This window comes from Aythya ferina (genome assembly GCF_964211825.1).
Source record: "Aythya ferina genome assembly, chromosome: 1".
Lineage (NCBI taxonomy): Eukaryota > Metazoa > Chordata > Aves > Anseriformes > Anatidae > Aythya > Aythya ferina.
Window position 1 is genome coordinate 175,705,040 of NC_140296.1, and position 15,163 is coordinate 175,720,202.

The 15,163-nt window shown below is 42.9% G+C and overlaps 2 protein-coding genes across 11 annotated transcripts in view; one reads left to right on the top strand and one right to left on the bottom strand.

The window, feature by feature from the left end:
- PRICKLE1 (prickle planar cell polarity protein 1) overlaps nucleotides 1–2,410 on the top strand; it is a 64,393-nt gene extending 61,983 nt beyond the window's left edge. For all 3 annotated transcript variants that reach the window (XM_084519130.1, XM_084519132.1, XM_084519131.1), the window contains exon 8: nucleotides 122–2,410. In XM_084519130.1, coding sequence (XP_084375256.1) covers nucleotides 122–978 — 857 coding nt within the window. In that variant the 3' untranslated portion in view covers nucleotides 979–2,410. The remainder of the gene's footprint in view (nucleotides 1–121) is intronic.
- A 4,587-nt stretch (nucleotides 2,411–6,997) lies between these two features.
- The window catches only part of PPHLN1 (periphilin 1), a 71,457-nt gene continuing 63,291 nt past the window's right edge, over nucleotides 6,998–15,163 (bottom strand). For all 8 annotated transcript variants that reach the window (XM_084519180.1, XM_084519175.1, XM_084519179.1 and 5 more), the window contains one exon: nucleotides 6,998–7,571. In XM_084519180.1, the coding sequence (XP_084375306.1) occupies nucleotides 7,362–7,571 (210 nt within the window). In that variant the 3' untranslated portion in view covers nucleotides 6,998–7,361. The remainder of the gene's footprint in view (nucleotides 7,572–15,163) is intronic.

The following is a 15,163-nucleotide window of genomic DNA, read 5'->3' on the forward strand; positions in this document are numbered from 1 at the left end:
CTAACACTTTAAGGTCTGCTTTCATGAAAACAAATGTTTTTAACGTTTCATTGCATTATCTCTCTCTCTCTTCAAGGCGCTTCTAATTCTGCTTTTCCTCCTTTCTCAACTCCCACCCCAGGGGCTTCAATGGATGGAGAAGGCAAGCCACGGACATCTCTCTATTCTTTGCAAACTTTCCAAGAACTGGAGGTAGAGGACTGTGAGAAGATGAGCAACATGGGAACTCTCAATTCTTCCATGCTCCACCGGAGCACAGAGTCCTTGAAGAGTCTGAGCTCAGAGTTGTGCCAGGAAAAAGCGTTACCAGAGGAGAAGCCAGTGCACATGCCTGTACTGAGAAGATCTAAATCCCAGTCTAGACCACAGCAAGTGAAGTTTTCAGATGATGTTATTGATAATGGCAGTTACGAGAATGTTGAAATTCGACAGCCTCCAATGAGTGAAAGGACTCGTAGGCGTGTTTACCACTTCGAAGAGCGCGGAAGTCGGCCTTCTCACCATCGCAGAAGAAGTAGGAAATCTCGTTCAGATAACGCACTTAATTTGGCCACAGAAAGAAGATGCTCTCCAAAAGAGAGATTTCGCTATTACTCTCCTCAGGATCATGAAAAATTTATTCAGAACAAAAGCTCGCGTGAGTTTCGGGCATATATTCAGAACGCGGAGCTGTACGGCCAGTACGCCCACACGAGTTCTGATTATGCACTGCGGAATCAGGTGGTTGATAAATTTTTTGGATTATATGGTGATGAAGATGACTCCTGGTGTTCGACTTCATCCTCATCATCTGATTCTGAAGAGGAAGGGTATTTCCTGGGACAGCCAATTCCACAGCCGCGCTCGCTGAGATACCCATACTATACAGACGACCTTTCTGGTCAAACTACTGCGTTATCTAGTTCTCAGTTTGGACAAAGGACAACCAAATCAAAGAAGAAGAGGGGACACAAAGGGAAAAACTGCATCATTTCTTAATTTGTTTTAACGGTTGGGAAGACCAGTCAACTCTCTAGCTACAGTTGGAACCACGTCCTTTTATATTAATAATTGTACTTAGGCAAGTTGCTGAGGTTCTTAACGCTTTGCCAGTGTAAATGATAACTCTACCCGAGTTTACATTGTAAAAATAACATTCAGAAATGTCACTATGCCAAATGATGACCTGTTCAGATATTGCTAGGTTTACACGTTTGAGCTGTCAAAATACTGTTATTGCAGTTCTTGATACAGACTTTTTGTAGACATTTATTTCATGCTCTCTATTCACCTGTGTTCAGTTATCTGAGAGAAGGGAGTCAACGAAGATCAATAAATAAACCTGTCAGTCTTGTACTGTAGCTGTACCCACAGAGGGTGAGCCTCAACTCTTTCCTCTTCTCTCCAATGAAAAGGTGACTCTATGTCGTGTCCTTTCTTCACTGACAAAACTGATTCTTCCTTCCTTGAAGTTTCCCTACAAAAACTGGAACTTTTTTTTTTTTTTTTAATTTGGGAAAATGCTGCTTTTCCAAAGAGTTCACTAGTAAGAAGGCAAAAATCAGAATGTGGGAGCTGAAATGCTTGAGGCCTTGATATATCCTAAAGCAGCACTAAGTGGTTTACACATTTAACTTCCAAGTTTTTCCTTTTGTTTTTATTTTTTTGAAAGAACTCCATCCTGTGTAAGCTTTTTTTTTTTTTTTGTGCCTGTTTAAAGGAAGGTATTAATTCAGCTTTTGGAATTGGACCTGACTGCCAGTTGAGTACAATGAGTAGTGATGGTTTTTATGTCATTTCCTCCACTCTGCTGCATTGAAAGAGAAAGGTACAAATGCTGGAATCCTTTGCTCAGGCACGTAACCCCATTTAAGTCAATGAATCTACTTACATAACAAATACTTTCGTAAGGGCTTAAAGGATTAGGCTCCAGAATTGTGTCTTTTCAAATGTATTATCCAGGTTTTAAAATGTATTAGTTGCAATTCTAAATCAAAAAAAAAATAATGATATTTATAACGTAGTATTTCATAGGCTTAAATGTATTCATAATTTAACAGTGCAAATACTAATGTACATATTGTACAGTTAAAATTTTAAAAGCTGAATATTTTTATATCCCTGAATTTGAAGAAGTTTGTTACAATACCAAACTAGATTTGTTAGGGGTTGAACAGCAGCATTATGGATGAAATATTGCTTGTATTTTAGTCAGGGGGTTTAAAAATATTGAAAAATGTTTAGTGCAAAACAGCTTAATTTTGTCTACTAGGTATTGAAAGCTCTGTATGCATGGTGGGGCTATGTAAATACTCTCTAACCTATGGCCCTCTTAATCTTGCAAGTGTTATTTATGGGTCAAGCAAAATGTAAACTATATAAATGTAAAAATCACACAAGCCTGGAATATATCAGTACAACAAACATGCAACTCCTGTGGATGTGGATTTCTTTCTTATTACTCCCCTCCTTTCCCAAAAAGCGTTCCTCATGTTCACCTACAGCAAGGCAGAGAGAGGTGAGGTGGTTCTAGAAGGCAAGGGGGCCGAGCATGTAATCAAGTTGCCTTGAACTCAGGTGGAGTGCAGGAGCTATTTCACATTAAATTAAGTTTATCAGTGTTTTAAGCATTTCTGCACTTTAGAGCAGAATGTTTTTACTGGAATTAATGCAGACACCTGCGACTTAAAATAGTAAATAGTAAAACCATAGGCTTTCTGCTCAGCTGAACAATGGTAATTAACGAAGTAACAGGTACTTACTTCTTACAGGTATAAAAGGCCTGACCAAATGAACTGTTTGCCATTTCTGAGGCCATAACTTCTTGAAACGGAGAGGACCTAGACCTAAGGGATGGAAGGCACATGGGTAGCGCTCACACCAAATAAAAAGGAAGCTCTTGCTAAGGCCAAGTCAAAATAGCAGTTACTGGCTGATATTTTCAGGGTAAAATAAGCAATAGATCCTTTACTCCCAGAGGTGGTATTCACCATATAAGTCACTTTTCTAGTACAAACAAGTCTTGTGTACATGAAAGCTGATCAAAGCAGTATCATGCAGCATCGTATGGGCCAATGGGTGGCGCGTGGGCTGCTTCCAGCTGGCAGGCTGCCCTGGTGGCTTAGGCAGTATTTGCTTTCCTAGCAGCTAAATGCCTGTTGTGCTTAACAGGCCAACAGCCAGCCTGCGAGGCCTTCGGAGGCTTGAGAAGAGAAACTGCCTTATTAATGCCTTGCTTGGGATACCCAAATAGCGACTGGGACTTTCCGTTCCTAACTGCATTTCCAGATACAGGGAACCAGGACTCTGAAACAACAAGCTCTGCTGCTGCTGCTGGGTCCACTTTGGAGTAAGTGGCTCATGCAGAGACATCCCCACCACTCCGTCTACCGATCCTACACCATCTAAGGATGCAGCACGTGCCCGCCCCCGAAGTGCAAAGGCTTATGGCATATTAGATGATAAACATTTTCCCATAGATCATTGAATAGTTGTTTAAAAAAAGTTAACAAGCAACAGTCACAGCCCTAGTACCCTTTATAAGCTATCTTCAGAGCATTAGCTTGCACAGCACCTCCCTCTAAACCTCCAAATAAGTGAGCTGAAAGGTAACTCTCTTCCCCTTCCCCTTCATAAAACAAACCAACCAACCAAGGATAACTTTGGACTAAAGGTGTCATTGCTGGGGCAGTGTAAACGCTGCTCTCACAAAGGCTCCTGGTACTTTAAAATGAGTGATGTAACTAATGATGCTTCCCCACTTCCCACCACTCTTTGTTATTATTATTTCTCATCTGGAAGCTTTGGAAGTGGATAGAGGCCTTTTCTCGGGCTCAGTTTTACTCAAAAAAAAAATAATAATAATAAATAGAGGCACATCTGTGCAAGAGGAAGTATGTGTGTGTGGGGAGCGGGATGAAGCAAACCTTTGTTTGTATTATGCAGTGCTGCTCTTTGGCTAACCAACCAGCAGCAATTCTTTCCAGCCCAAGGCAAGAGCCGTGAACTCTTTTCCCTGGTGAGCACACCTCGTCAGGGAGGGTAAGGCTGCACCGCACGGTGCCCAGGGCAGCAGTGCTGCAGTGTGGTTGCCTTCCCCTGGGTCAGCAACTCCTCCAGAGCTCGTCCAGCCCTCTCTGCTGTGAGGCACAAAGCTCTCCCTTGCCTCTCCTAGGCTGCAGGACCACAAGTAATTAAGAACATGAGAAACATTCAGAAAGCCGTGTTTTGCTGAGGACTGGAACACAGAGACATTCACTGCAGGTGAAGAATAAGAGGTGCTTGCACCCACGCTTAATGAAACGGGGGTTAGTGTTTTGTAATTCCATCCACCTGAAATATTATTCGCTAAGTTGAAGATGGCTACACAACGTTTTAGGTTTTTCAGCTTAACATAAAAAATTTCTATTTCACCCAAACTGTAAATTCTACTTTGTGTTATTAGAAGGGGTGTGATATTCCAAGAGGAGCTTACACCTCCACGATAGATAGTGAGAAACATTAGAGCCATACATTACCCTCATCCCCACCAAAAGAGGAAATCCTGCACAAAAAGCACGGTCACAAGGAAGCAGTTCTTCATGGGGAGCATTAACTCCTCTTCTATTCGTTGTGATTCATTGCCGATCTTCATCCTAACTGCTTAAGTTGTCACCCAAAGCTGCCAACTCACCACTGAGATTGCTCCAGTCTCAGCAGATAACACTTAACGTCCACACTTCGTTCTTCATTCCTTCCCTTTCCTTTTCCCCTTTCAAAGGGCATCTGCACACTGATGGGTGCGAGGAGTATGTTTTGTTTTCAGCAGCTCCTAACGTGACAAAGGAAGATTCCTGCAGCACAGCATCCGGCTCCTTCCACCACTGGTCTTCCTGCCCCTTTCCAGCAGCCCCACTGAGGCTGTACATGAGACCCAGGACAACTTGCACATTGCTATAAAATCAAATTCCAAGTATTCATTTCTACAGGAAGCAAGAGTAAAAGCCATGTATCTTGCCCAAGTGAAGTGGCGTAACATTTTACTTACATCAACATGAAGAGTACATCACAGAAGGTCAGACACGAGCATTCAAAGTAATGACAAGTACTAAACAGGGAAAAACCAGTTACTCATCACCCATGAATGTGAATTAAACCTTTCATAGAAATAGCATTTATTTAAAAAAATCAGAAGTCTCCTCAGTTTATGAGCAAAATTTAATCCATTAAAAAATAATAATACGCTAAGGACACCCTAAATACCTTACTGACCTATCAGCTCACCACAACAACACAGGAGTATTGGGGGCTTAGGTGTCACTTTTTAGAAAGACACCTGAAAAATCAGCCACTTTTAGAAACCTGATTAAATTTCACTAGGAGAACGAAGGAGACTCCTAACACCATTTACAATAACAAACTTTTTAAATCAAAAATATATTAATCATGATCCCAGTTTTTTTTTTCTTTAGTGTTTCTTACCCCAAAGCAGAAACTGCGCTGTAACACCCTGAAGACTGACCTGCCCACGGGCAAGCAGCGAAGCCCTGACGGTTACATTCCTGTCTCAGCAACGCGATGTACATTTGCCTGTGGTTTCCTTACTGCTCCTGGCAAGCCCGGCTGTTGCCAGAAGGGGTGGCTGAGGTCTAGCTCCTGCCCCACACCACATTGCCCTTCCTCCCCCTCTCCCACCCGCAGTTAGCACCCAGGAGGCTCGCTGAGCCTCCCCAGCGGCTGCACAGCTCCCAGCGGGGTAAGCTGCAGGTCACCCCCTTTGAGCAATGTGAACACTTCAGAAACCCAACGAAAGCTAACTGCAAAACCACACCCAGCTGACATTAAAACTAATCGGGCATCTCAGGCATCTGACGTAACATAGACATTTAACGCACCGTATCAGGATTTGTATGTGCTAGATGCTGTGATATATACAGCACCTTGGACATGCAAAATCCCTGCCATTTTATTTACTTTCTTGCAAAGCATTCCCCTGAAACCTTAGGAGCTACTTGATAAGGGGCTGAATTCCGAGACTTTTTCATTTAATACCGTGCACTTCGGGAAGGGAGAGCTTTAGTCGCTTGTCCTGGTACAGAGTTTCAAGTTTCTAAATACAAATGTATACAAAACACTCATGTTTACCTCTTTGTGATTATGATTCAGTTCACCCTTCCCCAAACATTCATAAAAAACAAGATCTCATTAAATGAACACAAATCAACAGCCAGGATACCACCAGTGAATCCTAAATTATGTTTCACCTCTAAAATGTCACCACATAGCACTGGCAGCCTCCTGACTCTAACTCAACCATTTCTCCCCAGCTACCAGTAACTATCAGGTCAAAAATGGCTGCAGACATTACCCAGAATCATTTGGGTTTGAAACAATGATCAATTTGGGGCCTATTTAGGGTTCAACATTCACATTATACCTAATCTGAAGCAACTTGGAGTTACTAAATAAAGAGACAGCCCATGCCCCACCTCGCCACCCCAAATTCCTGCCCCTTCCTGTTGATTACAGAGATTCATAGTTGTTAAAACTGATGCACAAAACGTGGTGAGAAGGCATAAAGGAGAAAAGGGCAAACGAGGAGACCTTGCCTCGCTCAGTGTCTACCTGCAGTTACACTCTGTCAGGGATAGTGAGAAAAAAAAAGAAATAAAAAAAATAGAAAAATAAAACAGAAAACATTTAGTTGCAAAAACTAACAGAAAAATGGAATTAATTCTACATAATACTGCTTACTAGTAACGGCTCATGATACAAAAAACACCACAATATAAAAGGCATTTGCAGAACCTGCAAGTAGAACGAAAAATACATCACTTATTGCATCAAGCAGGCAGGGTTTCTCTGGCAGCTCAAGACCAGGAACAACCCCTGGTGCAATTTTAGAGAATGAATGTGAAGTTCAAAATTAAACTATAATAAATAACTTAAATCATAGCTGTGAGCAATTCTGCAAGTCTTCCCTTCCTATCGTATATATGAAACCAGGCCATATTTCTGCGTAAGTTGAGGAACAAAGAGCTGCTTCATGTTATTTTAATAAAAAACGTCATTTTGTAGTTACACTTACAAACGTCAAAACAGCAGTGTACATACATCAGACTGAACAGTTTTTCCTCGGTAACTGTGTAAAGGTTGCAAAAATAGTTTGTCACTATATGGCGTTTTTGAAAAGAAGATCCTTTTCAAAGGAATCTACGTCAACAAGTACAGGTAGGAAGAGCACAACTGCGGAGACTGCGCTCAAGGTACAGCCGTCTTAGGTGGTAGGAAGGAGCACGGGTCTTGGGTTGAGATCTCCAACTGGAACTCCTCTTTCCCCGCAGAAAGCAGATTTATGTATTACAGCCTACAAAATGCAGAGACCTGAAGTTGTATTTCCGTCCTTAGTAGGGGCCATCTTTGAAAGACTCCGATAACTCCTGGTTGGCGGCGTCATACTGGGCAATGAAATGTTTGAGTTCCTCAATGCATCGCTCGCCGATCTCGTGCAAGTTCTGCCGCAGAGCAAACTGAATGGACTTCTCTAACGACGGATCTTTATCAATTAGCATCTTCACTACCATGCCAAAGGTTTCACAGTCTTGTCTGTAGACCTAGGAAGAAGACATTTTAGAAAACCATTAAACATGAGACAGTGTACGTTAGCACACCAACGGCCTTCATCGGGTTAGGAGCCACTGCAGAGCCAAAACCAAAGGATATTGGGTTTAACTGAGTGAACTGAGAGCCAGCTGTAAGAGATACCTGCCTTTTCCTCTCTTTCGACTGGCTTTAATACAAATATAACTAGTTCAGAACTATCTGAATACAAGAAATAACTGTTATTGGAAGAAATGCCAAAAATGAGAGCAAGTTTCTCTTGCAGCAGTAAAATAAACGATGGCAGAATAAAGTGGAAATGCTAAAACAGATTTTGTAAAATACATAAAATTAACTGTGGCATGCCTAGCAATCTCAAACTCTGTACTATAGTAACTTAGCTTGCAATCTTTCATAATTCTTTAAATACAAGTCACATTTACATATTTTCACCAGATTATGTTTGTTTGTTGGACAACACTTTCTCACAGTGCTTGACAACCATACTTTAAATAGTTTGACTGCATTGGTGATTCAACTTTTAAGGATAAAAGAAACCTTGGTAGGACTCTTCCAACTTACTTTTTTCCTGAATTCCAGCTGGAGTTGGTTATTCATCTGAACACCACCAAAAAAAGAACATGTTCAAGTCTTACAACTGCCAGAGGAAGCTTTCATACAATTTTGCTTTCTTTAACCATTTTCCTTCTAAAAGATACCACGGATTTCTGAATGAAGACAAGTCAGTTGTATATCTGTACATTTTTTGGAGGGAAAAAAAGCTAAGATTTTAATATTTCTCCAAGTATGCCTATCTTTCAATACTGTGTTAGAACTTCTTTTAAAGATATGTGACCCTTTCCACCCACATTTATCTTAATTGTAGACACAAATGATACAACTGTATATGCACATTTCTCTGAATTTATTAAGAAAATAAAGAAAAAAAGAAAAAAGAGAGAGAGAATAATAATAAAAAAAAAAAACACCCAACCAAATCCCTCCCACCACCACGCTATTCTTTTTTCATATTGACTAGTCATTGGCAGCCCAAGCATATTCATGTCAGAGAAGCAGGAAAAAATACGTACGTTCTTCACACAAATTCTATTTACTACTCTCAGAAATACAATGACTTAACACAATGCATTTAATAAAGATTGTTGTCAGAGGTTTGACAGTATACTCTATGATTCAATAATAGTTCAAACCCAGACCCATTTTTCAAACACTGGTTAGCAAATAAAGGAAAACCTTTTAGGAGAAACTCATTTCAAAAGACAAAAAGACAAGTGCAATCTGAAGCTAATTGGAACAAGATATCCTGAATGAAGGAACAGTGGGAAAAGGTGTTTTTTTTTTTTTTTTTTTTTTTTTTTCAGAGACTGGGTTTGTTTCCTGCTTTGTATGTATGGTTAGTTCACTGGTAGCAAAACATCAGTAAGGAAAAAAAAAAAAAGACCATTTTCTACAAGTGGTGCTTGCTAAGAGAAACTCAGAACAGAGCAAATTTTAGTTCTTTTTTTTTTCCTGACTCCTTCCAAGGAAAAAGCTCAGGCAGAATTACTGTGTGTGATTAGCCATATGACAGGCAGATGGTTTTGCATTTTGGGCAACTAAGGCTTTTCAAACACTTGTAGCAGGCTTGCTGCTATCACCTTCACAGAATGATTTTTGAAAGCTTTTTTTTTTTTTTTTTTTGTCCCCATTGCCATTATATTTTGGGGGAAATGGTTCAAAAAGGTGGTTTGGGTTGTTGTTTTTGTTTTTCTTATTGCATGTCTATTTGCCCTATTTTATCACCTTTCAGTGTTCAGACCAAGGATGTGTGAATGGCCTTCCACAGGTAAACTGACCTGGTAAGGGGCAGTCTCCACAGCATGCTGTGCAACACCAATACAAGTGGAAACCCAACAGTAACAGAGGGCACAGGCACACTGCCCTCCCTGTCACACCGCAAGGCACCCCGAGGTGCAGCTGGAGGAAGCGCTGTCCTTTTAGCTGGTCTTCAAATGAATGGCAAACGGTGCTGCTTGAGATTCCTCTCACCCTCCCCAAAGAAACAACCCAGATGAAATTCTCTGACCCCGAGCACACAAGGGTTTGCTCAGCCTGGGCACATTTTCCTTCTACAGTTCCCCAGCAGAGACCCAGAAGAAGAACCAAGAGGGCCACCATCATCGTCATCAGGCCTGGAGGCAGAGAAGTCGCTTTGCTGAGCCGCCGATGTGGGAAGCAAACACCTTCATACCGCAGATGAATGGTTTCAGCACTTTGTAACAAAAGCCTTTAAGAACTGGATACCTAACGTAGGGGAAGAGGGCAGGAGGTGGAGCAGGAAGGCAATTCCAGCAACAGAAAACAAAGGAAACAGCTCAGCTCCTGTAACAACACCTGAGTCATTTTCCCTCAACGAGCTTTCTACCCCAGTTGCTAATTCTGATCCTCCTGGTGCAATCTGCCTCCTCCTCAGCTGTGCTAATAAACCTATTTATATAGCCGCAATGTAAATTGCATCACTGAAATGATCCCTTTTAAAATTACTTCCCTCCAATTAATGTGATTCAGTGATTCAATTCTAAAAACAGATGCATCAGCACCACCGAAGGAGCTGTGAAGCACGGTTGTGAAGTGGAAAGAACTTCATAAACCAGTTTGTTTCTGAAGCCAGTGCATGAAAACCAGCTCTCAGGGAGACGTTACCATGCTTTGCAGAAGGGAAATGAGACTATCCATTACAAGGATATCGACTCCAGAAGAATATTAATTACAGCTTAACGATACCATCAGCTATTCCAAAAAACTGTGAAAGTACTCGGAGCTCTTGAAGAAGAAGGTGGTGGCCTTGCATATTAAAACCCATCTTCTCCACAGAAGATACGAAGGCTATTTCTGGGAAATAAGCTGAGAAACGATGCTTGAGGAGGAAAGGAAACTGCAGAACAGATTCCCAAAAGCAAAAAACGCTTTCTGTTAGAGAATACTGGAAGAACTCATGACCCACCAGGTTTCAAAATACCCATATCTCTAAAGTTCCTGCTGATGCTGATTTTGAGTTCAGAGCATGGGACATCCATCTGTAAGCATCTGGCACTGAAACCTGAAAGTGATTCCATGTGTGGGGAAAGAAGAAATAGCGCCTGTATATTGAAAAACTAGAAAGGGAATGACACCAACGACATGATTACTCTGTCTGATGGATATGTCAGGTAATCCTGAAAACAGCTAAAGGCATAGGGTGATCATTTACCCAGGCCATAGCCTACTTTTATTCTCTGACCTCGGCTACAGCACCAGCATAATGGAAAGAACGTGCATCACTCCAGCAAGCAGATTAGGGAGGAGTAGAAACAGCTGTTCTACTCCTAAATATATATTATATATATATGATTTGTGTGCGTGTATATGATATATATATATATACATATATATATATAAGTCTTGATTTACCTATGAAGGAAAAGTATCCAAACTGAATTCAAGTTCTCTGAAAAGTTTTCCAAAGTCAGCAGAATGGGGTACCCATGAGCTCTGAGGATCACAAATACGCTCACTTTATATTACTCTCCTGGTATTTTAACATCTTTTCATTCTTCCACGATAATTGCCTAGAAGCTCCAGCTGAGATCAGCTCTTCGCCGTGCTAGTCTCTGTAAAAGCACTTGGCCTTTGTCTAAAGGCAAGTCTAAAGAGGTGATGCACCTACAACATGTTAGCAAACACTTCATATATTCGAGGAATCTAGCCCCAAAGTTGCACAGTTAGAGCTGTTCAGATGTAGCTGAAGACCTGAGCAGACTCCCCCAGGTACTGCCCACCGGCTGGAGGTGACCAAGCCCCCAAACTCCCCAGGCAGAATGAAACCTTTGAGAACCCCCTGTGCAGTTTGCAGAGTTAACCTCAAAGCACCACCACTAGTGCTTTAAATTACAATTTATGATACTGACATAGAAGACGTGAAGCATACTCTGGATTCTCTTCTTCTGCCTCACCTTTGGGATGTTAACCTCTGATGGTGAAGAGGAGCTGAAGCAACCACCTGGAAACTACTGTATTCGTTTCTTATGTGCCTTCTGCGGCGATCAGCTAACAATGGTCTTGGCTTAAACCAAAAAAAAAAGCACTGAATGGCTCAGCTGACGTGTGAGCCATTCAAAAATTGGTTGTGTCTTCAAACCCTGGGCGTGGATGAAATTCTGCCTAGGTCGGGAATACCTTGATGACACGCCTACTGCTCGCTGTCAGTCTGCATCATTTCCTTTCCATGCCTAGCACAGCACAAGGTACTTCTCCAAAACTATTCTGGAGCTGCCCATGCATTTTGCAGAGCAGAGCTGTTGGACAACATAAACAAAGAGCAAGGAGAACAGAAATCAGAAGTTAAGACTTCCTTTCTTGCAGGACACCAGTCTGCAGAAGAGTCAGATACTCTGCCGTCTTGGTCTCAAAGCCTTGCATATCTGGCCAAAAAGCTTAGTTTCAACACCACGGGTAGACATGGTAATCACGGGGATGTTGCCAGGAAAAACAAGGAAGTTAAAATGGAGATATTCACAAACCTTATTTCAGGCTGTGGTGGTGTCTGCAGCTCGGCTCTACAGCCTGTGCACAGAAAAGCTTTTTGATGTCTCCAAGTAATCCAACACAACCAGAACAGGGACAAGGTGGGCACTGGTCAGCAGGTAGTGAGCAAATGCATTGTGCATCACTTGCTTTGTACATTATTTTATCCTTATTATTATGTTTCCTTTCCTTTTCTGCCCTATTAAACTCTCTTCATCTCAGCCCCTGAGCTTTACCTTTCTCCAATTCTCTCCTCCATCCCCTGGAGGGGGAGCAAGCAAATGGCTCCGTGGTGCCCAGCAGCCTGCTGGGTCAAAGCACAACAGCAGCCCTTGAGGAAAAGCAAAACAAAAGCAGTTCCCTGACTGCTGGAAACCCCTCAGGAAGGCTGGTGCCACCAGGCTGCAAGTCAGCCTGCATCTCCTGTGGCCCCAGGAGATAGGAAGCACAGCTGAGAAGCAAGGGGGAGATGAAAATTGTTCCTGTGTAAGAAAGGATTCAACTGAGCCTTCTTCTCCCACTTCTGAAAGAACCTGTCCAAGAAACCTGCTTTATATAAAAGGTGGACGTGGTTTTGAATGAATGACACTGGCACTTTTTTTGGGTTATGAATACATAAAAAACACCGCCTTGAATGGGAATCACTGAGACACTTGGGGATGCGAGGCTTGAGCAGCTTCGTGGAAGACATTGGCAAATTCATCTCAGCACAGAAGATGGTGCTTCTGCTCTCAGACACGAGCATGGCATTAGGCACAGCGACGGTCACATCCACTGAGTGCCTGTGATGACTTAGCAAGCAAAATTGATGCCCATGCTTTAATCTGCCATGTCCAGCTCCTTGCTCTTTTCCATCACGCTTTTTCCTGCCTTTCTGAGCGTTCCTGTCGTTCCCTGCATTCACAGGTTCATCCACCTCCCTCACAGCACCAGGACACAACCACAGGTTCCCCGAGCAGCCCCTGCACGCCCGCAGCCCACCAGCAGTGCTCGTGAGCCAGGGCTCACCTTCAGAGGTGGCTCTTCTCAGCTCCTCACCCCGAACCTGAAGGCCAAAGACGCTGGAGGCTCAGTTCAGATGGGGGAAGAGTTAGGGCTGTGGCTCAGAAACCGCCTGAAACAGCCTGCAACCCTCAGATACTAACTCGCCTTGAGAAGATCTGACATGCCCAGCAATCAGGGCCCTGTATCTGTGAATCATCCCAGCACTCACTTTATACATTATCTTTCAGAAGGCAGCAGCTTTCCAGTTCCTGGGGAGCCGTTTCCCACAAGTATCAAATGCCCCGTGCGAAGAGAGAGGCGAGGGGCTCGCTGGTGGCTCTGTGATTTCCGACAGAGGCGCTGCTCGAACTTGCAGAGCACGAGGCTGAGTGCCATCCCACATCCCCTACAGATATCCCATTAACGAAAGAGCAAACTGCTCGAAATCCCTCTCGCTTCGTGAAGCCCCAGGGCTCCTCTGCAGAGGTAACAGTTTTTGCTCCCCCGGCTACACCCCGATGGCTCGGTTGGTTATAGCCCTCTGGTGGTGTGCAAAGGGCTTCTTTCCTCTCCACAGCCCTCCGAAGGGCTGACAAAGTGCTCCTGTGTTCGCACAGCCACGTCCACGCCAGGTTTCTCCCAGTTTGCCTGTGAGCTGGGTGAAAGGATTTGTAAACCTGGCTCTGAGGTGACTGCGCACGCAATGAAATTTCAGGCTGTAACTGTGCACGTACCTGCTAGCAAAGCGGGAAGCTGGTATGCATCCAGTGACCTCAATGCTGCTGGGAACAACATCTCTTCCTTGCCACAGCCAGCTTCTGAAAGCAATTACCTCTTCCCCAAACCACTTTTCTTTAATTTACACACTTCGATTTTTCTCAACCATGCAAATCAGCCTTTATTAAACCACCCGAAGTCTTCTCTCCTCGAGTACAGTAAGCTAACGCTCTGCTGAAGGAGCACACAGGCATTTTCATCCCTGCAGAGGCACTGCAATCGGACTGCTCTGTTCGTGAGCACAAAACTTTTAGGTCAGAGGTTGGACTCGATGATCTTGAGGTCTCTTCCAACCTAGAAATTCTGTGATTCTGTGATTCTGTAAACTCAGTACTGCACGGTGCCAGCAGTGCTCACCACTGCCATCGAGCCCCTGCAGACAGGTCTCGTGATCTAGATCCTTTAAATTGTTTTTCAAGCCGGACAAACTGTTTTGCATCAGTACAAAAAGCTAAATTGAAGCACAACAACTTTAATACTTGGTTACAATACAGGCGTGCAACTTTTAATTATAACATACCAACAAGTCTATTCTATTCCCTTTTACACATGCACTAACGATTTTGCCTTGAATCCATGTAATAATTTTTGTACCCTCTAATCAATGCGTTTTTAGGCCAATCAGTTATTCATTGAAATGCAAATTGGGGGAAACAAGTTATTTAATCCACTATAAAATAATGAACAATTTCATGTTAATTTGGCACTTACTGGAGATATGGAAAATATTCCGGTTATTTGTACTTAAAGGCAGCTCTGCCCTCCTTCCCGCTGGAAGTTTCAAACGCCTGGTTTAATAGATTTAATCTGCTTTCAGAAAGAAATGTTAAAACATATTTTTGGCATTTAAATACCTGACTGGAAGGACTGCCAGAAGCCCCTCACGTGGAAAAGATGCTGACACAGCCATCATTTTAAGAGTATGAATTCAGATCTGGGCCCTGCTTTGTCCCCCAGAACCGGGGCTGGCGAGAAGTGGGGGGCACGTAAGCCCTGCTCTGAGCCCCAGAGGAGGCAGTCGCTGCTCCCCAGCACGGACCAAAGTGTTTGGCTGATCTATGGTGTCCTGCTTCCAGGACCCAGCACCTCCTGATTTATTTATTTTTTGTTATTATTTGTTCCTTTGATTAATCTGGCAAAAGAAAACGCAGCCTGAAACATCACCACCGCAAGGCTTCCCACTCCACTTTACATCAGAATTTTCTTATGGAGAGAGATGAAAAGTCCCCTATAAAATTGTGTGCCAGGGGCGGGGAGCTGTTTCTGTCTGTACCAACCCTCC